General features: G+C 56.8%; 1 protein-coding gene across 2 annotated transcripts; it reads left to right on the forward strand.

The window, feature by feature from the left end:
- Positions 1-368: 368 nt before the first annotated feature.
- Positions 369-20686, forward strand: CYP26B1 (cytochrome P450 family 26 subfamily B member 1). Of its 2 annotated transcripts, XM_081068256.1 has the most exons (7): positions 369-381; positions 1227-1849; positions 5316-5540; positions 14281-14556; positions 14800-14955; positions 16565-16849; positions 17212-20686. In XM_081068256.1, the coding sequence occupies exons 2-7, from the start codon at positions 1646-1648 to the stop codon at positions 17602-17604; spliced, it is 1539 nt and encodes a 512-aa protein (XP_080924382.1). In that variant the 5' UTR covers positions 369-381; positions 1227-1645; the 3' UTR covers positions 17605-20686. The 2 variants fall into 2 exon arrangements, with proteins under 2 accessions (XP_080924382.1, XP_080924381.1); XM_081068255.1 differs by lacking the exon at positions 369-381 and having other exon boundaries at positions 630-1849.
- The last annotated feature ends 3640 nt before the right edge of the window (positions 20687-24326 follow it).

Raw genomic sequence — 24326 nt, forward strand, 5'->3', positions numbered from 1 at the left:
ATGGAGAGACTGGGAGTGGTAAATATGAGGAAGGAGGGGTCCCTGGAGATAGGAGCCAGTAGGGTTCCGCGGGATAGAAGTTGGGGACCCTGAGCACAGGTTCAGGGGTTTTGGTGCCCCTTAGTCAAGCCACGGTCCCGCCAAGCCTTCAGCCGCTGGGGCGACAGCCCACGCGGGACTGCCCGTGGAGGGAGGAGGGGGCCGGGGAACTGGGAGCGAGGAAAAGAGGAAGGGAAGTAGCCTAGCAGCCAAGCGGGCATCGTGCGAGTGCGCACCGTGTGTGTGTGTGTGTGTGTGTGTATGTGTGTGTGTGTGTCATCTCGTCCGTCTGTAGGTGCCCGGCTCAGTGAGACGCCGGAGAGAAGGAAGAGGAGGCAAGAGGTGAACTGAGTTTGATCCTGCGGCGGCTACAAGTGGGTCCCGGGCGGCGGGCGCGGGCGGCGGGCGGCCGGGGCGGGGCGGGCGGCGGCGGGCGCTCACACGCTCAGGCCGCCGGCCTCTCACCACGCCTCCGGCTTTGTGAGCGCGCGGGAGGGGGGGCTGGCGGAGCGCCCACGGCGCAGCCTCCCGCCTCTATATAAACACACGCATCGCCTGGCTTTGGACTCAAATTCACATTGAGAGAAGCTTTTAAAACCACCAGCCCTGAAATCTTGCCTCCTGCTTTTCCTCCTTTCATTCCTTTTGCCTTCCTTTTCTTTTTCCCCCTTTTCTTCCCCCAGCAGCAACTCCTGAGCTGAAAGCCTGCGTCCCGGGACGGACTGCCTTTTCTTAATTGATACAATAGCCCAGCTCTGGTTTTCACCTCCTCCCCCAACCCCACCCCGCCTCACCCCTCCCGCCCGCCGCCGCCGCCCCAGCGCCCGCCCTGGGCTCTGTCGCCGGCTGCTTCCCGTCCCGGCCTCGGTCCGCCGGCTCCGCACCCGCGCTCCAGCCACCGCGCCGCCTCGCCTGCCGCGCCTGCCTAGGGGGTGCAGCGGCGGCTCTGGGGCTCGGGCGCGCCACCCGGGGCAGCCCAGGGACGCTGGGCTTGGGCCTCTCCACTCGCCTCCGCTGGGGAGCCTTTCCCCTCGCCCCCAAAGTTACTGGGTTCGTTGGAATTTTTGGATTCAGAATTTTTTCCTTTTTTTTTTCTAGCTAGGAATTTGAGGGGGGACCTATTGACCAATCGATCGCACTTTCTCTGTGCTACCTCTCTGTCTCCCTTCTTTTTTTTTTTCGAGCAGGGGAAGGGGCTTACGAGAGAGGCTCCCGCTGGACAAAGTTTTCCAAAGTTTTCCGAGTGTGATGGTTGCGGGGAGAGCTAATCCACCAGCTTGACTCACGGCTTCATCTCACCGCCCCTCGAGCAGCCCCTAAGTCCGCTATAAGGGAACAAACAAACAAACAAACAAACAAAGTTACACTCCGAGTTGCCTCGTGTCTCCTCTCTCTTCTTCTAGGCAATTTTTTTTTCTCCCTTTCTCCGCTCCCCTCGCAGCCTCCACTCCCCTTCCCTTGGCCCCTTCCTCCTTCTCTGTTTCGGCTGGAGGTGCCAGGACCCCCGGCCACAGCCTCCCCTCCCCCGCCGCTCCCGTACCTTCTCGTCCGGCCCTCCCCTCCCCCGCCGCTGCCCGCACAGCCAATCCCCCCAGCGGCCTCCAACATGCTCTTTGAGGGCTTGGAGCTGGTGTCGGCTCTGGCCACCCTCGCCGCGTGCCTGGTGTCGGTGACGCTGCTGCTGGCTGTGTCGCAGCAGCTGTGGCAGCTACGCTGGGCTGCCACCCGCGACAAGAGCTGCAAGCTGCCCATCCCCAAGGGCTCCATGGGCTTCCCGCTCATCGGAGAGACCGGCCACTGGCTGCTACAGGTAAGGGCGCACTCGCTCCGCTGCTCTCCAGGGTCCGCTAGCGGCGAGCGCAGGGCCGGTGGAGCCGCGGGCCGGCCAGGGGGCGCCGGGAACCTGAAGGCACTGGTCCCCGCCCCGCCCCTTCCCTCCTCTTTGCCTGCGCCTCCCGGGCTTCCCCTGCCCGCCTGCGGCGTAGTTCTGAGCCCACTGGCGCCGGGTGCGCAGGTTCAGCGGGCTGATAAGAGAGACCCCCGGTCCTGAGAGGGATCCCAAGACAGACTTTCTGCAATCACAGACGACTCAGCAGGGGTGTGTGGGGCGTCAGCTTTAGCCTCCCCTTCGCCCTCCAGGCCCCGGTAGCCGTTGGCTTCCTGAGCTTTGTTGGTGTCACTGAGACCCGAAAACTGAGTAGGGGAGAGGAGGAGGGGACCAGTGGCAGCCAAAACTGCCTATTTGAGACCGGGGCTGTGTTCCTGCCGCATCGCCGGCTGCGCCAGGTACAACTGCCCTGTGCCACGGTCAGAGAAATTGTGTGTGTTTTGTGGTGTGTAGGAAGGAGGTAACCCAAGGAAAATGAGAAGCCTGAGACCTGAGGGTTGTCTGCTTTCGGGGAAAAGGGTCTATTTACTTATTGGGTGGGGACAGTGTAGCAAGGGAGAGAAACTTGGGAGAGGTGTGTGTGAGATCCATAGAGTATGTGTGTGTTTGTTGGACACTGCACAACCCCATACAGCTGGTGATAATCGGGGTGGGCACGTCCGCAACAGGACCCAGGTATGTAATGGGGACATTAACCCAGAATTAAACTCGTCAAGTGTTAGACAATCGCTTTTGCAATTTGATACACACCAGGTATTTTTCTTGGGGGGGAGTCGCCTCTGGGTTAACCGCGGGAGGTGTGTTGTGTGTGCGTGTGCACGAGTGTTTGTCAGGTGGAAGCTGATGAGAATTGGAAGGATGGACATACTGAAACGGACAACGCCGGCACAAGAGAGGTGAGGCGGGAAGTGAACGCAGAGACCTGTGGGTGTAGAAGTGCGAAAGCTTGGCTTGAAATTAACAGACGCGTGCAATCCGCTCGCACACACAGGGACCCCGCCCCGCGTCAAGTGACAGCAGAGTGAGGGCGGGGAGGGGGACGCAAGGTTCCTCTGCACTGTGGTCATCCCAAGTCCGGGAATCAGCCCATCTCTTTTTGGGGTTGTCCGTGCAACAGGGTGGGGTTCCCTTTATCCAGTAGTACTAGCCCCCCAATGAAGAATTCCCCAGAGCCTATCCTGTGCCACCACACTTAAAGGGTTAACTGCAGCGGTGGTCTAGGCTTTTGGCCGAGATTTTAGGAAATAAAATAACTCACATGGGCATCGGCTTCTGCCTCGTTAGAGCCAATCTGCGGAATCCGCGGTCTGTCACCGCCCCCCCTTTTCCTGACCTTTCTCTGCTCCCCCTAATGTCCCCCTGACCTTTTCTCCAAATCCCACAAGGGCCCCTGGGGCTCAGCGTCCAACCAGAGCAGAAGATGGGGAGGAGGAAGCAGGCCTACGCCTCCCCATCAATCTACCCCTGGGGCCCTAGACTCCGCGGTGGGAGGGAAATGGGGGGATGCGTGTAGAGGAGCGCAGAAGGGGTTAATGGGAGCCTTCTGAATCCCAGCTTTATTTTTTCGGAGTCATTTATCAGATTTTACGGGGGGACCTCCAAGGGCTCTCCGTTTCCACCGTGCGCCATCTAAACAGAGCCCAGGGCTAAAAATACAACATTTTTGTATAAATTGGACTCACGGCCCAAGCGGCCGCCCCTATGAAAGTCCTCTTTGTGAAGACCGTGGAAACGGCGGACAAATAACTCTTTATTAATGCCACAAAAAACGCACTTTAATTATAGTTAGGCAGATCAGAGGCGGGGGGGGGGGGCGGGAGAGAGGCGGCGGCGACCTCGGAAAATTCACAGCTCAACTTTTGTGTCGAAAGAAAAGAAAAACAGAGGAAAAGAGGGAGAGGAGAGACGGAGAGTTAGACGGAGCGAGGGAGACGGGTATAGCAGACGGAGGGAGGGAACCCCGCTCCTCACCCCCTCTTTGTCGCACCTCCACCCTCTGCTAGATTTCTCTTAAAGGGGTAGACGCCGTCTAGCTCGGCTGCAGGGTGGGGGTTGTTCTCTCGGACCCGCCAACCTGGGAATGGGGCGGCAGTTTCCCCGCAGCCCAGCCCCCCTCCTGGAGGCGCGGGCGCTCCCGGCTCGCGCCCTGTAGCGCTCCTGACCGGAGGCGCATGTGGAAAAGTGATTAGTACTCGGGGTTCTGCAGAGTCACTTTTCGGCAGTGCTAGGGTGTGTACACATCTAGCTGGAGAATACTTTTCCGTGGAAGAAAGGAAAGTGAGAAAGGGGAAGCAACCCCGGAACAGAGAAGCCGAGCAGTCCCTTCGGGGGTGCAAAACCCCTGGGGTCTGGAGCCCGAATCCGTACTTTTGTTGGCTGGCAGGCAGGACAACCGGACAGGTGGCGCCCCTCCCCTTCTCACCTGGTGCTGTCCCGGAAGGAGAGGGTTAATATGGGGTCGGGTGGCAAGCGCCTACGTCAAAGGTGAGCGGGATGCCCCTGCCCCCACCTGTCGGAGGTCCCCTCGGTTTCCGGTACACGCGGGACCAGCCCAGCCAGCTCCTCGGAGCGCCGGGCCAGAGCCGGGGCCTAGCCTTTCTCGGCTAGCGCCCGTGCTGCCACCGCCGGGGATCCAGTTACCTGTGACGGCCATGCCGCCCATCCCTGCCCCGCCCTGTGGGAAGCGCCATCCTCCGCGCTCCTGTTCCAAACTCCAGGGCGGCGACGAAAGTCTTTTTCAGTTATTTCCAGGGCAAAATGCATTAGGAAAATCGCGGCTCTCGGCTCGTGACCCGACCCTGCAGAGCCCTCAGAGAGCCACCCGTCCCTTCGCGGCCCACACCCGAGAACGTAGGAAACCCCCACCTCCATCTGTAGTGACTGACTCCGGGCACCGACCGCTCACCGCTATAAATAATCTTTGGCCTGCGGCCACCCCGCGGGGTCTCGCCAGCCCATGGCCGAGAGCCTGGAAATATTTATTTCGAGAGGCTCCGGAGTGCGAGGCGGAGGTGGGGGTAGGAGTGGGAGTGTGTGTGTATATGTGTTTGGGGGGGCCTGGGGGGCAGAGGCTCTAGCTTCGGATCCCGCAGTCCTGGATACCTTTTCCTTCCCGCAAGTCGATACTAAAAACTAGCTTCCCGCGGGGTGCTCCTGGGCCTCCCGCCTCCTTGTATTATTTACTATCCTCTAGGCCCTACTTCCCAGTTCTTGGGCATGCTATGAAAAATAAAACGTATGTGCATGTTTGTGGGGGCGGGGGCTGCAGGGGACTGGTGCCCCGGGTGGTGTCTCTGACCCTCCCCCACTGGGCCTTGAGGCTGGGCCTCCGGGACCTCCCATCTGGTGATGTGCACTCTGAGAAAGGTCTCTTGTGTGGCTCCCGCAGGGCTCCGGCTTCCAGTCCTCGCGGAGGGAGAAGTACGGCAACGTGTTCAAGACGCACTTGCTGGGGCGGCCGCTGATCCGCGTGACCGGAGCGGAGAACGTGCGCAAGATCCTCATGGGCGAGCACCACCTGGTCAGCACCGAGTGGCCGCGCAGCACACGCATGCTCCTGGGCCCCAACACGGTGGCTAACTCCATCGGCGACATCCACCGCAACAAGCGCAAGGTAAGGGCTCTGGGCCAAGCCCCGCCAGACGTGCTTTGACCCTCTTTTTCCGTGCACCCACCTTGGGTTATGGAGGTCTGGAAGCACTGGGAACGTCTCCACCCGAATCTGAACTCCCATTTGCAAACCATGCTGTAGGTTCCCTGCGTAGACAGCTGCGATCCCAGATCAAGGGCTTGCACGGGCCTCCTCCAGGTGAGCCCTTCGAGCTGGCCCACTGCGCCTGGCACGATACCAGGCCCAATGGGTGGCTGTTTGGGGAGTGGTTTGGACAGAGCTTGAACGTGCGGGGGATTGAGGAGTCATATCATCTGTTCTCACCGTGCTCCCCAAAACTGGAAAACCAAGAGGGCAAGTCGTTTGCTCGAGCTCCATGTTTCCTCTTGGAATTCCAACGTATCATTCTAAAATCAAACCTAACTTTCCTGCCACAGGTTGCTTTAAGGGGAGGGGGTGGGAGGTGGGGCTACGGCCACCTTGTGGGCAGTGGTTGCAGGGCCGCGTCTGGGAGTCTGGGATGGGCCAGGTGAAATTTGGACCACTATGTGTATCAGACTAGACTGTGGGGGGAGGGTGGAGAGGTATGAGAGCAGCCGAGGCGCGGCGGGGGAATCAAAGCGCACCTACCCCCTCGCATAAGAGGAAGAGAAAGTGGGTGTTTATCCTGTGGATTTCCCGAGCGCCTTGAAGAGGAGCGGAGGAGGCAAGCCAGCGCTCAAGGAGCGAGCCTCCCCACCCCCTCCCAGTGCTGAGCTGCTGCAGCCGCGGCTGCTGCAGCCGCCTCGGCTGCCGCGGCTGAGAGCGCGGGCGGCACGTGCTGTTTGAACTGCAGTAACCCGAAAGCTGAGCCGCCAGCAGGCGGGGCGCCGGCCTGCGGGCTTAAAGCGGCCAGAAGGGGGTGGGGGAGACTGCACGACCTCTCCTCCTTCCATTTTTTTCCGTTGGGTCAGAGGACTCACCCAGGTTTGAAACCTAAAGGAAAGGGAGAGGCAGTTTCTAATCTCTGGGAGGAGTGGAAGAACCCAGGAGAGGGGAGGGGGCAACTGGGGGTAACCCCCTCCGCCGGAAGTCTGCATGTGAGGTGGTCTCGGGAACGTAGGAATTCATCTTAACAGTGTTTGATGGCTTCGGAACTGCCGGTGAAGAGTAGTTCTCCGTAGCAGACAAAAGGAGGAAAAATCACATGGAGGGGACTGGTGTGCGGTACCAGCAACGCCCCTCCCCCCATAAAACTTGTATTTCAGGGACTGGAAAGGGGCTTCTACAGTCGTCTCCTCCATCTGCCTCACTAAAGCAGGAAGCAGCTAACACTGCCCAGGGTCAAATGGGGGGAGGGGGGAGCGGTTCTGGGGAGTCGCTGGGAGGGAGCTGTAGGCTCAGGAATGGGGACTTTTAAAATGTGTTGGACACTTTTTTTTTCTTAGTCTTTGAAACTCTACCAGAAGCTCATTCCAAAGGTTGAGGAAAGAGCCTGAGACTCACAAACCTAGCTCCAAAGAACGTGATTTTCTTTTCATTTTATCATTATAGAGGCTTTGACAAGAAAGCAGTTATTGTCCCTTCTCACAGAAGGGGACACTGAGACTCAGGTTGAGAAAGGCAAAGCAAAGGCAGGTGGGGCCGACAACACCATGTTGATGGGAGGAGGTGTTACTGGACTGGCCGCCAAGCAGTCCTACTTAGTCCTGCCCACCAGGGGCTGCCAGAAACGGGGATGGAGTGCTGGGGGGAAGGAGAAGGCTTGGTCAGGACCTGAGTGTGAGACCCTGGGGTGCAGAGGGCTTCTGGGCAAGGCTATTGCCTAGTGGTTCCACCCACCCCCTGCCTGACTAGACTATGGGCCTCCATATGGGGAGGGCCTACCTGGAAAGCCCCAAAGCCTACGTTGTCCATTTGGAGAGAAGGGAAGAGGGGAGGAGGAAGGAGATGGCATAGATGACCAATATCAGAGAAATACACAGGGAAGGAAGGGGTAGGGCAGGAGTGGGGGCAGAAACTAAGGACCCCAGTGAGGCATAGATGGGGCACACTGGCCCTCTAGCTCCTTGGGTATGGGGAGCAGCCAGAATGCAGTTCATTCTGACACAGGCTTGGGAAGTAATACAGGGGCCCTCCCTTTGTGTGTACTAGTTTGTGGTACTTGCTGTGTGACGTATTCTTACGGTAAGTGGGTACACAGAAAGGTCCTTCCCTCAAATCTCTAATTGGTGTTCTATGAACTTAAGTTTACTGAACTAAATAGAAGGCTTTGGGTTAGGTATAAACATAAAAGCAGGAAACTTGGTCCTTTCCCTCAAGCAGTGGAGTCTAGCCAGGGGCACGAGAGGAGAATACTCAGAGGCACGTGTTGGTCCTAGAGAGAATGGCCAGCCTGCTGGACCCAATGCCCAGTGAACCCACTCTGGCCAGGGTGGGGGCTGCTGGATGCCACTCACACTACCTTATCCAGCCCATGCTGCAGTCAGGGTGCTGGCTGGAGAGCAGTCTGCTGGGCCAGAGCTAGGCCTGGTTAGGATGCACTCGCAGGAAGTGGGGCCCAGGTGCGCAGGAGCCCGGCTGGCAGGGAAGGAGGAGCGTCACTGTTTCCATTGGGGCTGGTAGCCCACCCCTGTTCTGGGAGGTCTGACCAGATGTGCTGAGAAGGGGCTCCTCACAGCCATCGCTGCACTCCAGGTGTTGGCTCTGGGTAATCCTGGTCGTCTAGTTTCAAGAGGGGTGGGTTTGCCAGGGAGAAAGTCCAGAAAGTTTTGCCCAGTTTAACAGTCCTCTTCGGAAGCCAGGCCTGTGTCCCTATAGCCACCACCAAACTCTGTCCCTCCTCCTTTGTTACCCCTCCCTCACCCTCGGGCCTGGGGTATCTCTAATTGATGGGAGAGGGCCCCCTTCCCTTTTGTTTTTCTGTGCAGAGAGGCTGGAGTATTGTTCTGGAAGGGAGCATGGAGTCTGGTAGGGATGATTGGGGGGTTGTCAGACATTGACTCAGATAAGGAGTCAGGGACAGTTCTGAAAGCCTCCAGTGCCCAGCCCTGAACACCATGATCAGGCATTTCCTCTTCCTTTAGAGACAGGGTGGGCCTCTGCACCAAGGAGCCAGCAACTTTAGGGCACCTGAGACAGTGGCCTTCCCAGAACTTGGAGAGCATCCGAGGGGACAAACCTTGGCCTTGGAGCCCTGGATTGTGGAGACCCAGGAGTGGTCTTCTTGCCCCTGCTAACCAGACCCCTTCCTACAAAGCTTTCTCTGCCAGAGGCTGAGGTGGGGCAAGACTCCCCAGCGTTTGGAGGCAGGGATTAGGATGCCCACCCACTGCTCCTCGCTGACCTGGCCTTTGGGCCCTCTCCTGGTTAGGGGTGGAGCTCAGGCTCAGGGTTGCTGCATCCTGGGGTTAGTGTTGGGATGGTGAGGCCAGGAGGTGCCTCTAGGCAGGCAGAGCTAGGAGGACCAATGGTTGCAGGGGCCTGGGGGAAGCCAGCCTGGTCTAGCTCTAGGTGGCCTTTGGACCAGCGCACTGCCTCTGACCTCAGAATCCTGTCCACCAAGCTCAGGGCAGAAGTTCCCACCTGCATTGAATGGGAAGGCCGGTGGCATGGGCCAGGCAGCCCTACTACTGGAAGGACCCCCTATCACAGGCCTTTTTTCTGCGGGCTGAAGTCCTTCCGCTGTTACTGCAGCACCAGCTGGTGGGCACAGGAGCTGTTGAGGGGGCGGGTGGCAGGAGCAGATCTCTCTGAAGGTCAGTGGGGGAGGGAGCCCACAGACAGCCACCAGGGCATCTGGGAGAGGGTGCCTCCCTCGGCATGCCCTTGTACCAGGCAGTGGGAGGGTAGGTCCGGTGGGAGTGGGGGTCACCCCCTCTCTTTTCCCTCCTTTCTGTGTCCTCCCAGGGCAGGGAGGGCTCCAAGACTATGATGCTGATATGTTTGCTCAAGCTTCTAGCCTTGGGAGACAGTTGTGGTCTTGGTTAGGAGTGGGTGAGGGGGCCTGACCGGGGTGTGCTGTGGCCCTGACGCTCCTATGCCACCATTGTGTCCATTCTAGGTTCGCAGGCAGAAGGGCCGGGGCTGAGAAATGCTGAGAGCAAACCAGTAGCCAAAACAGCTGGCCTTGCCCTTAGAATAAACTTGGGCCAGATAGAAGGTTCCCTGTTGGGGCTCTTAGATAAATTCAGAGCCCCCAGGATGGTAGAGGGCAGATTGATGGGACTAGGAGTGATGGGAGAGCCAAGGGGTTCAGGGATGTTGGTGATGTGGCCAGTCGTGCCCCAGACTGTGACCTTGGGAGGCCCCTTTCCCCTTGGACTTCAGCTTTTCGAGGGGGTTTTACTATGGCTGGAAGAAGAATGAGTGGGCAAACCTTTTCACATTCTGTGGCTCAGCAAGTATCTTCCAAATGCTTCCCTCCCACCCTTACCGAATGCCTTCGTTGTGTGTGGAACGATTAGGGGAGTCGATTAGAGCTGGAGGCAAATGGGGGACAGATACTCTGTTTCTACAGATGCTGGGAGCCCAGAGGGGCAGGCACAGGCTTGTGGGGTGGATGGGGCTAGAGGGGGGTGTCTGGGCCAGCCCTTCCAAGCCAGAGGAGCAGGGTAGGGACTGGCTCAGGAGGCAGCCAGGGTGAAGTCGAGGCCCAATGGAAATGCCAGGCATCTGGGAAGATGACGTCCTCTCTTGTCCTCCCTCTTGAGTATAAAGTACACACCTTGGCGTCACCCCTGTGCTGTGCGGACAGCTGCCGCGGCAGCTGCCTGCCTGCCCTCTGTTATTCTTTCCACTCGGCAGGCCACGGCTCTGGTGGCTTGGCGGGGTGACCTACCCAGACTCCCACCCTCTCGGGCAGCCGCTTCCATTCCACCCCGTCTGAGTCACTGGCCCAGGGAGTGGGTTCCCTCTTGGGCTCTTCCCACTCCCAAGGCTGCCTGTCCATTGGTCTGACCATCCATAGCCGCCAACAGAGAAGGGGGAGATTATCTGGCTGGGCAGGTCAGCATGCAGGGCCAGGGCCGTTGGGGTTCAATAAGTGACTCCCCTTCCAGGGAGTCAGGAGAGAGGAGGTAGAAGGATTTGTAGAAACAATTATAAGGAATTGGAGCCTTGACAAGCTCCTTGGTGGTCCCGCCACCCCACCTCATTGTGGAATCGACTCCCATTCAGGGGAGAGGGAGAACCAAGCCAGTGGTGTCATTGGGGAAACCAACATGGGTGGGGGGAAGGCTTCCAAGTACATGCTGCAAGGCAGGAGCACACCCTGCCCGGGTCTATGCCTGGGAGTTCCCACGTCTCCCTGACCCTCTGCCCTCGCTCTCCCCAGAACTAACCCTGGTGGAAAGTCCGTACCTGCTGCTCCCTATGCAGGGTTTTTGCCTGGGCCAGGGCTGGTTTCCGATGACCTTTGTCCAACATTCTTGGCTCACTTTTGGGAATTCCGAGGGAAGCCCCAGAGGGAGACAAAGCAGCCCTGGCTCCTGTTACTACTGTGGTCAGGGCAGGCAGCTCCGGGGGCTGGGAACCCTTCCCCTCTTCACACTGAGTGGCTCTACCGGGCAACTTCCCATCTGCCCGAGTCCTGACCCCACCCGCTCGTCAGCCTTTCTGCCCTGGCCAGCACCTCCGCCTCCTCTTGGCCTTTGTGGTGGGCGGTGGTTTCTGGGCTGCCCTGACTTTGGGAAGTGCCCACGTTGTGAACCCTGGGCACAGACCCAGGGATGAGGCCCTGGAGTTTTCCCGGCGCCTGGGAGGCCCGGTGCCTGTGGAATAGCTGGGCTAGAGGCAAGGGTGCAGACTTGGTGACCTCGGAGTGAAGCCCTTTGGTCCCAGTGTGCCTGCAATCTGCCTTTGCTTGGCCACTCATTTGGGTAGTTTCTCCACCTCAGGGAGGCTCTGAGGAGAATCATGGGACAGCCAGGTAAGAAGGGACCCCAGAACATCCACTTAGACTTCTTGATAGGTCAAGATAAGAGCCTTGCTCCTGGCCGCAATTGTCTTTTCAGAAGCCCCAGCCTGGGGAGCCTGCAGGTACAGAGTGTAGGTGGGCTTCCTGGCCTCATTCCAGCTCCTGACCTTGCTCAGGACCCCTTCCCACCTAGAGGTGAGGTCAGGACTGCCTGCCCTTGGAGTCCCTCTGCTCAGTCCCAGGTCCCCTCTGGTCCCCCCCTGTCCTCCTTGGCCCCAAAGCTTGAGAAGGACCTATTCAGGTGGCCATCACTAGAGGGCGCAGGGAATGTAACCTTTGGGGCAGGGCAGAGTTTGTCAGTGGGTTCCATCTGGTCACTTGGGGAGGTACTGGGGGCCTTTTGGTAACCCTGGGATGGCCCCTCCTAGGCCACTGTCTCCCATGGAGGGTGTATGAGTGGGGGCCTGGCAGGCACTTACCAGGTGAATCATGCAGTGCCAGGTTCCGGGCTGCTTTGAGGGGATAGCCTCTACTTAGGGACACGTGGATACTGGCATTTATATGCGCTGTACATTTGAAGGAAAAAGAGGTCACCCAGGCTCCATCTCATTATTTTACAGATGAGGAAGCTGAGGCTAGGGAAGAACTTGGCCCTGATCACACAGTAAGCTGGTGGATGATCGGCGTTAGAACTCAGGTTTCTGAGCACCCAGCCTTCCTTTAGCCACCACCCCACTGCATCTTAGAGCCTCGCTGGCTTTGGTCTTGGCTGGTTTGGGTCAGTGTGGCCTCTGCCGTATGGCCCCCTCAACCCAACCTTTGAACCCAGATCTTCCTTGTGTTGGGGGTCCTGGCCAGACCCTGCCCCTGTCCCCTCCATGACAGTACTTCTCAGTCTGCCCTGGGCTGGCTGGCTGTGGACCAGGTATGGCCTCCCTGTCCCTGCTTGCCCCCACCTCAAGCCTTCCCACTGAGGCCTGGTAGCCACAGTTACCTTTCTGCTTCCTTGATAAGCCTGCTCGGCTCCCACATGCCACTTTCTGCTCACCCTGTGGGCTCTTTGCTGTTCTGTAAGGGCCCTTAGTTAGCTGGTGTTGGGCTCTGGGGACAAGGCCTCCACTCTCACCCCATAAGACTCTTTGACCAAGAGCTGAACCTGGAATCCTAAGGACACCAGGGCAGGGGTCTGAGGCAGACAGCACTGCCTTTATCCATAACCCTGTGAAGGGGGGTGGAAGCTGAAGTCCCCCCTGCAAATTCCCAGGACCCTGCACTGAGCAAGGTGTGAGTGACCCATACAGGCCTGGGCTGCCCTTGGCCATCTCCCATCCTCCTTCTACCTTTCAGCTGTCCCTTAGTAGCAGGAGCAGCCTCAAACAGTGCTGGCTTCTCTGCCCCTCACTGGCGGCCTCCTTCCCTCCCCCCTCCCTCTGCCCAAGGGGAATTTCGGAATGAAAGTGCTATTGTGAATGCCTGGCTGGGCCACTGAAGGGCCAGCACTGTTATTTCTGCAAACCAGCCCTCCCATTAGCCATGCAGGGCTGAGGCCAGGAAAATGTTACCTTTTCCTCCTCGAGCTGACTGCAGGGGAAATTCTCACATTTACAGTTTGTGCGGTGGTTGTGTTTGGGGGGCAGAAGGGGAGGGTGGGCGCGTGTGTGTGGTTTGCTTGGAGCAGGGTAAGGGGGCTGGAGGAACATTTGTCTCCTTCCCCTGCACTGCCCCTCCCCCTCCCATGACCTTCCCCTTGGTGCTGGTGTGGGGGGGGGCACTGCCTTCTGCTTTGGACTCTGGACTCAGAGGGAACGTGACGGGGTGGGGGAATGGAGGTTGGTTACAAGTGAGACCCACAGGCCATCTGTAAATAAACTAACATTCTCCCCTCTCCCATACACTATAACAGCATGACAGACAGCAGAATGACAGACGCGTGCAGGGGCATCTCGGTGAGGAGGGGGAAGGAGAGGGTTGCTGAGGAATCAGAAGGACTGAGAGCAGGGGAGGTAACAACAGACACTCATTGGCTACTTGAAATGGACCAGGAAGACGCTAGGAATTAAAAGGGCTTCTGTTTGCCTTTGTGATCTTTTGGGGTAGACAGCCTTGCCCCCATCTTCCTGCCTGCAGGCTTGCCCACACTGAAGACATTTTGACGGCACAGCTGTTAGCAAACTCCCTAGGATCTCTACCCAGTAGGTGTTTCCAGAGAGAGCGAGCACATTTGGCTCTCGGGAAGCCCTTCTGGCAGTCTAGCCCCAGACTCCCTTGCTCTCCTGTCAGTGGAATAGAAGAGCCTATTGCTTTCCACCTCTGCTCACCTGTGTTACAGTCCTCCTGGGTATTTCTGTCCTGTGGCCTGGGAATTTAAGAATGGGACCCTGCAATGGAAGGCAGCTTTCCCTCCAGTCCTGCCCAGCCCCCCTCTGTGTTGCCCCCATGGCTAGTACAGCCATGTCACCCATAGACCTATTAGCAAGTGGATTGCCCAGTCCCCAGGGCTTTGCCATTGTTTGGAGTACGGGCTTTTCTGAGGGTCAAAACAGGAGACGATGGCTCAGGTCATCCTGTGAGTGATGAGGAACATCTTGACTTTGAATAAAAATACATAGAACTATGTTTTAATCCTGCCCTTCCCCTGCCACCCCCCACCAAGACACAGGCAGTACGAGGGGTTCAGAACGGGTCCCAGTAAGGGGACGGTGTGGGAGGCTGAGGGGGGAGCTTGGTTGGGTGAGGACCTTGTTTTCCCCAATCAAAGCCGTGGGACCTGTGCTTCCGCCAGCTTCCAGGAGCTTCATGGGCAGCGGGAGCCTATCTGACTAGCTTGCCCGCCTCTCTGCCCTCTAGGTCTTCTCCAAGATCTTCAGCCACGAGGCCCTGGAGAGCTACCTGCCCAAGATCCAGCTGGTGATCCAGGACACGCTGCGTGCCTGGAGCAGCCGCCCCGAGGCCATCAATGTGTACCAGGAGGCACAGAAGCTCACCTTCCGCATGGCCATCCGCGTGCTCCTGGGCTTCAGCATTCCTGAAGAGGACCTTGGCCATCTCTTCGAGGTCTATCAGCAATTTGTGGAGAACGTCTTCTCCCTGCCTGTCGACTTGCCCTTCAGTGGCTACCGGCGGGTGAGCACACCCAGGGCCAGGGAGGAGAGGAGATGGGCATCCATGAGCCCACCTTGAGGGACTAGGTGCTAACATAGTAACTGGTCACAGAGACAGGGGAGTGTCAGTGGGAGGGCGGGGTGGTCTCTGTGAAGGAGAGGGAAGTTCTCATAGGCGTCCCCTACCCCGCCCCACTTTGGGAGGAGGCCCACGGTGGCCCTGCACTTCCCCTTGGGTGACAGGATGGCCCCCTTCTCCCCTCAGGGCATTCAGGCACGGCAGACCCTGCAGAAGGGCTTGGAAAAGGCCATCCGGGAGAAGCTGCAGTGCACGCAGGGCAAGGACTACGCAGATGCATTGGACATCCTCATTGAGAGCAGCAAGGAGCACGGGAAGGAGATGACCATGCAGGAGCTGAAGGTGGGGGCCCTCCCCACCAGGCAGCACGAGCGAGCGCCCCAGGGTGGGACGGCACTGGCCACTTCTACCTTTTCTAGTCCCGTTCCACAGGGACTGTTTCTGAGCAGCTGTGGTGGCCGTCACTGCATGAGTCTGGGGGCTAAACCAGAAGAGGGACCATATCCCTGCCTGCAGTGTGCACAATGGGTGGGGCTGCCCCTGCGCTCCCCACAACTTGCTGTGCACCCAGTCCTCGTGGTGAGAGGGTCTCTGTGACACTGAGCCCCACTCTCTCTATTCTGCTCACCGTTCTACCTGCCATTTTGGAAAAGATGGAAAAGATGTGAGAAATTGGCCCTTAGAAACCTCTGAAGGGACTCAATGTCAGTGGTGTCAGTGGTGTTTGTTGACCCCTCTCCCCCTCCCTCCAGTCTTCGCTATTTCTTTGCATATTCATGGTCTCAGTAGCCCTGGGAGGTCACCTAGGGAAACTCAGGTCCAGAAGGGGAAGCCACCTGCTTGAGGGCAGCCCAGCCATTGGGGAAGAGCTGGGGAGGTTTGGACCTAACTTGGGTCTCTTCCCTTCTCATCAGCCTTTTCGAGTTGGTGGCATTGGACACACTCCCACCCTGCCTGGCACTGGTGAAGCCCAGTTAGGCTGCCAGCACCAAGACTGTCTACACTGGGCTCCGAGAAGGGCTTCCTTCCCCCACTTTTGTAGGGTGGATGTTCCGCCTGAGAAGGGACCCATTAGTTCATCCTTGTTTAGACGTGGCCACCCACAGCTTGCTAGGTGCCTGCGGAGACTTCCCGCAGACTTCTCTATCTGTCCTGTCTTTGCTTCCCCCTCTTTAGCTTGAGCTTTCTTCCTGGTGAGTCTGAATGACTTCACTATTTCACAAGAAGTTTTTCTTGTAGGTGGTGCCATGGCAAGTAAGGAACCCAGGTCCTTCATTCCCCTCTCTGGGCCCGGTGTCCACATCTGCGAAATGTAGGGTTAGGAATGAGATCACTTGCTGGAGCCTTTCCATGGGGCACACACGGCCCAGGTTCCTTGCTCCCCAGGGAACCCTGGAGGAGTCTTTTAAGTCCTCTGTGGGCCACCTCCCCTGAGCCTTCTCACTGTAGTCTTGTCCCAGGGCCTCTGAGGGTGGCCCCTGACTGCCTCCCACACCCCGTTGTCCTCCTAGGACTAGAGGAAGGAATTGGGGCTGCAAGTTGGAAGCTTGGCGTTTGACCTTGCACCCCGCGCCCTCTCACCCACACAGTGCCTAGCTCCTTGGGAGTTTTCCCTTTTTTCTGTGAGCTCACCACACTGATTAGGCTGCTGGGGTTCACTGCCCCAGATTCCAGCAGTGAGTTCGAAGTGGCCCTACCCCATGGGACTTCCAGGCTAGCACCTGTGCCCTGAGTTACAGCATTTGTATCTCCAGCCGAGTCAGGGGACTGGCCCTCTGACTTGTGTCCGTCATGGCCCAGATGCCCAGCAACATAAGGCTCAGAGGAAGTGGGCAGGATCCAGCTAGATGACTCTGGGGCACAGGGGCCGCTGGCAGAGTGGGGCTGCCCCTAGGCTGGGCCTGCACAGCTGAATCCAGATGGCTAATGGTGCCTGTTCTCTGCGTTGCAGGACGGGACCCTGGAGTTGATCTTCGCGGCCTATGCCACCACGGCCAGTGCCAGCACGTCGCTCATCATGCAGCTGCTGAAGCACCCAGCTGTGTTGGAGAAGCTGCGGGAGGAGCTGCGGGCCCAGGGCATCCTGCACAGTGGCGGCTGCCCCTGCGAGGGCACACTGCGCCTTGACACGCTCAGCGGGCTGCATTACCTGGACTGCGTCATCAAGGAGGTCATGCGCCTTTTCACGCCCATTTCTGGTGGCTACCGCACCGTGCTGCAGACCTTCGAGCTTGACGTGAGGCTGGGCCCTCGGGACTGGGCCTCAGGGGCCCGTGGGAGCACTGCCTTGGGGTTGGGGTGGGGGCTGGCCGATGGGAAAGACCAGACTTCCCCTCAGAGTACCTCAGTCTGATGGAAGAGACCCCACCCCAAAGGCTGGTCAATGAAGCCAGCCTGGGTGTCATATGTGAAGTTGCATGTGGACACTCTGTAGATAAGAGACTGGACTAGTATGCTGAGGGGTGCTGGCCAGGTGGGGGGGCACAATGGGGGTGTGTCTAGGAAAACCTGGGTGGGAGACTGGCAGGCCAGAAGTCCTGGGCCCTCTCAGACCTGCCTTGACTCTCATCACACCATCCCACCCCATCTTGCCTCCAGGGTTTCCAGATCCCCAAAGGATGGAGTGTCATGTACAGCATCCGGGATACCCATGACACGGCACCCGTGTTCAAAGACGTGAACGTATTTGACCCCGACCGCTTCGGCCAGGCTCGGAGTGAAGACAAGGACGGCCGCTTCCATTACCTCCCTTTCGGTGGTGGGGTCCGGACCTGCCTGGGCAAGCACCTGGCCAAGCTGTTCCTGAAGGTGCTGGCGGTGGAGCTGGCCAGCACGAGCCGCTTTGAGCTGGCTTCCCGGACCTTCCCCCGCATCACCTTGGTCCCTGTTCTGCACCCCGTGGATGGCCTCAGTGTCAAGTTCTTTGGCCTGGACTCCAACCAGAACAAGATCCTGCCAGAGACGGAGGCCATGCTGAGTGCCACAGTCTAACAAGACCTGGCCCATGCCCCCACCTCAGCCCAGCCAGGCCAGGGGGTGGGAGGAGATGGAAGGGTAGAAACCTGTGTGTGGGAGGGAGCTGGAACCCGGGGAAGGGGGAGCAGCCCTCATACCTTGCCCTCCTCTGTCCCCTAACCCGGGCAAACCCTACCCAAAGCCAAAAGGGCCTCATTCTTCTGGGGGATGGGGCTCTCCTCCTGGCCCCTGCTTTTCCCAGTCTCTCTCCAGTTCCCACCAGCTGAGTTCCTGGGACAGGGCATGGCTGGGGGCTCTGCATGCCCACTACAGTGTTACACGTCAGTCAGCTCACACTGCAGTGTTTGCCTGTGATGTTCCCAACTGATCCCTCCCCTCCCATCTCATTTGGACCCTTTTAGTTTGAGGTCAAGTGGTTGACATGGGGTGGGGGAGGAAAAGAGGTGTCCTCTTCAGCACCCCGCTCTCCCTCTTGCTTCTACTCAGACTGGGGCACGTGCCCCCCTGGGTGTGCGCCAAGGAACAGCGTCATGGTATAGAACATAGTCACTCTTGGCGGGGGCAGGGGCTACCGCCAGCCTGGAGGGATCCCACCCCTTTGCCAGTTTGGACATTTGAAATTACCTATTGCTGCTACTTTTTCTCTCCTCTGACCTTGGGGCAAAGGAGCCCCAGGCTCTGTCCTGCCAGCACCTCCCTGGTGGCCCTGGGCATGCACACAGCACTGACATCCACACCTTCCCACCAGGCAGCCTTGAGCCCACCCTGCTCCCCTGTTCCACACACCCACGGTCCTTGGCTTATATTTATTCACTGATAAAACCGAATCTTGGTGTTACTGGGGACTGGAGTAGCATCTCCTCTGTCCCCTAGCCTCCATCCCAGCCATCCTGGGGAAGGACTTCTGTGAGTGACCCAGCCCTCCCTGGCTGAGGGTTGAGTAGCTCCCCCGGGCTCTAGATTTTCTGTGGGTTCAACTTCAGAGCTGCACTCCTGGGGTAAAATCCAGCGCCTCTGCCTCTGCCCTGGTGGAGATGGGGAGATGACCCAACGCCTCCTTCCCTGCTCTGGCAAAAACGTGAGGATTGGAGGCTGCCACCATCTCCTGCCTAGTCACTGTTCTCCCGCTGCCCCCCACTCAGCTAGTGAGTATGGGGAAGGATACGGGTTCTTTCTTCTGATGGGGAGCAAGGGCCTCTATTGTCCCTTCCTTAACCCTCACCCTTTGTCCTTGGAAAGATGTCCTTGAAGTCCCTTCCCACCTCTATGCCACTGTCTGCTTAGCCCAGCTAAGGGGTGTGGGGACGAGATGAAAGCAAGGGGAGGTGAGTCTGGAAGGCAGCGCTTCCTCCAAGCTGATTCAGGCCTCTGCCCTGGTCTCGAGGCAGCTGCGGGGGAGGCTGCAGGGTATGTGTGATTTGTCAGAAGAGATTTGCTTGAAAACTGGCTGGTCAGGGGAAAGAGGAGTAGTTTCTGCCACTGGCATTTTGAGTGTTGGCAATTTAGAATGCCTCCCAGGGCTGGTTTGGGACCTTTGGTGAGTCTTCAGTGATTGTGTCTGTTTTCGGATTTTTCTTCACTTTCTAGTGTTTCTGTGTTGGCTTTTGATGTTATAAGAGCAGTGAATCCTCTTTATAAGAAAATCAGAAACACAGAAGAAGATGTAGGATGTTAATCCCCCTAATTGCCTCTCCAAGCAGTGACCACTGTTACTGCTCAGTGGCCTCCTCTGATGGTGTTGAATGGGTGGATCAGATGGCGCCCCCACCCAACTCTCGCCCCCACTCACACCGACCTGGTGCGAGACTTTACAGGAAAGGGCTCAAACACCCCCAACTCTAGCCCCCCGACTGTCCTATAAACCCCTGTTCTCAAGTGTTTCATTTGGTTCCTACTTTTTCACTGTTAAAAAAACTGTATTCCTAACATTATTGGCAAAAAGAGACATTTTGAAAAACGTAGTAACATCTCTCCATTTCTCCACATTCTGAAAAACAGGCAAAACTGAGTAAAGACTCATCAAAGCTTGTAAAATAGCTGCATGGTGCACCAGAATTGGTCACCCACAAAAAATCCCAATGTCTGGAAGGTTCATGTGCCTTCAAGGTGATCCAGCTTGCCCCAAACCAGCGGGTCTTGACTGAGTATCTAGGAATGCAGTAAGTGCAGCTTCAGACAGGAAGCCCACCGGGCCTGACCCTGGAGAGGGGCAGAGGACTGGAAGGCTCTGGAAAGCTTCAGTGGCCTTCTGTTGGAGTGACAGCCTGGGAGAGGCAGAGACAAGGCTGAGGGGGATACCTGTGAGGCAGGAAAGAAGGATCATTTGTCCCGCTGGGTCTCAAAGGCAACAAGTGGAGAACTGAAGAAAGCTCTTGACTGGCTGACAGGAGGGTTCCAATGTCAAAATTCATCTGTCTCTCCTCTGTCCATCCGTGTGTGTGTGTGTGTGTGTGTGTGTGCGTGTGCGTGTGCGTGTGTGTGTGTGTGTGTGTGTGTGTAGGTTTTATAGCATTAGATGGGTGATGTTTTCTCACTTAACCATTCCTAACTATTGTAACTTGACATTAAAAAGACAAAACCCCACAAAACTCTTCCTGCCACGGGCTTGCAGATTGAAGCACTTTCGATGTTGGGCGCTGGCGTTTGTATTCTGGGCACCATCCTGACCCTGCCCAGATGGCTATAATATTTTATACACAAAACTTTTTTTTTCATAAATGTTATAATTTTGTGTCTGTCTTTATAAACTATTATAAGTACTATTTTTGTTATAATTCAAAATAGATATTTAGTATAAAGTTTTTGCTGTTAAATATTTGTTATTTAGTAAAATATGAATTTTTCTCTATTGTAAACATGGTTCAAAATATTAATATGTTTTTATCACAGTTGTTTTAATATTGAAAAAGCACTTGTGTGTTTTGTTGTGATGTGAAACTTTGCCGTGTGAGCGTTTTTGCTGTCATGTGGTCTTAATCTGTATATAATATTCCATGTTGCATATTAAAAAATGAATGTTGTGCATTTTGTGATTTTGAAAGTACTCATTGTGGCTCTTTTATAGGCTTCCATAATAAACCGTGGGGACTCACGCTTGTTTGGCTCTCTGGTCTCTGCCTTCTCAGCCTCACTGAAAGGGTCCCCCCCCGCCCCCACACACACCATACACACCCATGTTCCCTTCAGCAATGCTCAGTCCCACCTGCTAGGCAGGAAGTTCTTCCCGGAAACACTTGTCCTATGAGGCCAGCCTGCCATTCCTTGTGCATAAACACAGAGAAGTCCGTGGCAGTGTCTTTCGAGGAACAAGGGAGGAAAGGGTGTAACTGGACTACACCTGGAGGATGGGGCAGCTGGGAGCCAGCTCTCTTGGCCCAGTATGGCCGTGACTGGTTGGGCGAGGTGTCTCAGTGCTCAGGACCTGTCCTTAGAGCCCGTCTTGTGTACACTGATGTCCACGGCTACATGGCGAATTGAGAAGCAAGAATTCAATTCTTTTGACTCCCAGCTTCATGCCCCATGCGGCACTTCTCAAAGGCTGTTTCATGGGTGTTGCAGGAGCAAATCAATTCTCTAATCAAATAAGTTTGGGGAAGGGGTTAATCCGAGGAAGGCAAATTCCTTCACTGCAGGACTTCTCAGGACTTTGTGCCTGAGGATGAACACACTGAAGGGCAATATGGGGTAGAGTGGACACGGGTTGCAGAGCTCCCCAAGCCCATTTGATGACAAACAGTGTGCTCTTTGCCAGTTATCAATTGTGAAAAGCTGCTCTGTACCCTGACTGTCGCAGAGGTCGGAGGTAAGGCCAGCAAAGGGCCTGACCTCCAGTGCTGAGAGAATGCCAAGGGCTGCTCCCAGGACCGAGGGGCTGTGGGTAGGGAGGGAAGGCAATGAGAGACAGAGTCGTGGTCCCCAGAGCTATACAGGAATCAAGCAGAGAAAGGCCTCACAGTGCCCAGGCTGCTCGGAGCCTCTGCCATGCCTGGTCCTCTCCCCACAGCCCAGGGAGGGAAAGCCTCCCCTGAGCAGGTCTGAGAAAGGCCTTTTTGTGGCTGCAGCATTTCTTTTCTATTCAGTCAGTCAGACCCAATCTTGGCTCAGAATTCCAGGGTGCAGACATGCCTTGTGCCTCTCCCTACATGGGTCACAGAGCCTGGCCACCCAGAAGAGAAACACCAACATCTTCCAAACAACGCCACCAGGGCAGGACAAGCAGCATGCCCTGGCCATCCCCGTCTTTTGCCCCGTGCCATCTTTCTGCCTCATCTGCCTCCTCCCCACCATGCCCAGGCCTGCTCCCCGGAGTCTTAACCCTAACCTCAGCCCTCCCCAGGGTGGGGAGGACAGCAAGCATCAGGTCCCCTGTTTTCCATAACATAAAGCAGAGTCTCAGAGTGACAGGGACTTTCCCACAGCCTCACAGAATCAAAGGGTAGTTAGTCCCTCTGCCAGAACCAGACCACCTACCCCACCCAGCACATGCCCACTCTGAGCAGTTCCCTCAGACAGAGGCCTCCAGGGTTGGTAAGAGGCAGCAGTGAACACCCCCAGCTTCTACGGAGGAAATGTGCCAGCAGGAGGTAGTAGTTATTCAGAATGTGAATTCCATCTCTCCTGGTGGAATGTCCTGTGTGGCAGCAGAGGTGAAGGAAGCATGGTCCTTGGGCTGCCCTCAGTCTGACCGCCCTGCCACGGGGTGGGACGACCCAGCTGGGAGGGTGGCAGGCCTGTCATCACCCAGTCTGTCCGTGCTTCTCTCCTGTGGGCCCAAGAGTCGGTGACGTCTGCCTGCCCGCCTGCCCGCCCCCCACACAGCTCACAGCCCCCGGGATCTCCTGGCCTGGAAGGAGAACACAGGCTGTTGTGGACAGGCAAACACGGCTGCTGTTTGTCCAGGGATTGGGGCGCCAGTTTGGTGGGAACTTGCAGACCGCACATTCTGCCACCTCCCAGCACTTTTCCAAAACAGCCTGGCCTTGGCTGGGCCTGGCTGCCAGGGATGGCTGGGGGCTGGGAGCCAGGAACAGGGCAGGGGGAAGCAGGGCCTTGGGGCCAGCAGGAAGAGGTGACCAGGTGAGGGCAGAGCAGCACTCGCCAGAGCCAGCCCGTTCAGCTTTGACGTGCTTTGGAGGGGAAAGGGAGAGGGAGAATGACTGTGCGTCTGTGTTGGGGGCTAAAGGAAAAACAAACTTGACTTGCCTGGGTTTTCAGGCTGAGCCAGTCAGCCTCCATTCCTCACAGAAGCTCTGGAGTGCTGAGCATGGCATAGGGGGGCTGACGGTGAGACAGCGGGCTGGGGCTTGCAATCAGCGCCTCATCTCTCACCTGACTTCCCTTTCACCAGAAAAGACTGGTCAGGCCCAAGTTTCGGCGTCTGCTGGCCTCATCCACCACCAGGGATTCTGGCCTCCCAGGAGACACTTATTCCATACTTGGCATACTCTCTGTAATGAGAACCCCTCCTCTCTACTCTGCAAGCCCTGTGCTCTAGGACTCGTCTCCTCCAACTGATCACCCACTCTGCACCACAGGTGAGTGACAGGTGAGCAACAGGTGAGCCCACAAAGACTTCCACAGAAGTGTGGTGCTGTGATGCTACTCATGGAAGGACCTGGGCCTGCCCTACTGGCTATCTGAGGCACATAGGCTGTCAGTAGCACACCTGAGGGTAACAGACACATTGGCTGTCAGTAGCACACCTGAGGGTAACAGCCTCCCTGGGAGGGAATGTGGGTGGTCTGGGAGGCAGGTGTGCTGGGGCAGTGCCCACTTGCTTGGCTATGGCCCGCTCCTTCCTAGCACGTCTACTCCTACAGAAGCCCTTCTTGCTTTGCCTGGTATAGATTTGAGATTTTGGCAAGTCCTTCTGTCTCATAGTTTCTTCCTCTGGCACTCCAGTTTAGAGCCCCTCTGAGCCCAAAGTTATATAGAACACATTATGAGTGGTGCCCCCTGGAGGTGTGCAGCATGTAGCCCCACTTGCACCCATAATTGCAGTGGTCACACAACAACTCTCTGCAAGTCTCCGACTGGCACAATTTGAGTCACATGCCCATTTCCTAGGAACTCCTTCCTGGCTGCTTCTGATTAGCCGCCCTGGGGTGGGGCAGAAAAGTGGCATTTGATTGGCAGCCCAAGGTAGAGGTGGGAAGGAAGTGTGGGAGGGGACAGATGGAAGTGAAAGTTAACCAGAACACAGCCAGGAGGGAGGGGAAGGAGCTAGCAAGGTGGGGGAAGACCAAGGTGGCTGAAGTGACGTGCCAGGAGTGTGAAAGGAGGGCGGGTGATGAATGACATTTCAAGAGTGGAGAAGCTCTTAAGTGGAAGCCTTGGCTGCTTCACATGAGGTTTTTTCACATTATTATTATGTCAACTCCTCCTCCATCAAAACAGTCTCCTATGCTCCCAAGGGCCTTGTGTGACTCTGTGTGTGTTTTATTTTGAAATAAGTATAAAATTCATAGGAAGTTGCAATGATAGTAGTACAGTTGACCCTTGAACAATACGGATTTGAACTGCGTAATGTACACTTATATGTGGACTTTTCTTCAATAAATATTTAGTCAGACCTCTATCCTCAGGTTTGTATCTGGAGGGACAACCCACTGCAGGTTAAAAACTGTATTTTTAATCCACAGTTGGAAATCTGCAGATGAGGAGGGCCGACTGTATGCATGGTTCTCCACCATTTTACACAAGGGACTTGAGCATCTAAGGATTTTGGTATTCAAGGG

Source organism: Rhinolophus hipposideros, assembly GCF_964194185.1.
Source record: "Rhinolophus hipposideros genome assembly, chromosome: 12".
NCBI lineage: Eukaryota > Metazoa > Chordata > Mammalia > Chiroptera > Rhinolophidae > Rhinolophus > Rhinolophus hipposideros.

Bases quoted from the DNA above. Each gene is read 5' to 3' on its own strand.
- CYP26B1 (XM_081068256.1), top strand. From the start codon at position 1,646: ATGCTCTTTGAGGGCTTGGAGCTGGTGTCGGCTCTGGCCACCCTCGCC. The intron at 14,557-14,799 runs GTGAGCACACCC...TTCTCCCCTCAG, and splicing joins CCTTCAGTGGCTACCGGCGG to GGCATTCAGGCACGGCAGAC. The intron at 16,850-17,211 runs GTGAGGCTGGGC...TCTTGCCTCCAG, and splicing joins TGCAGACCTTCGAGCTTGAC to GGTTTCCAGATCCCCAAAGG.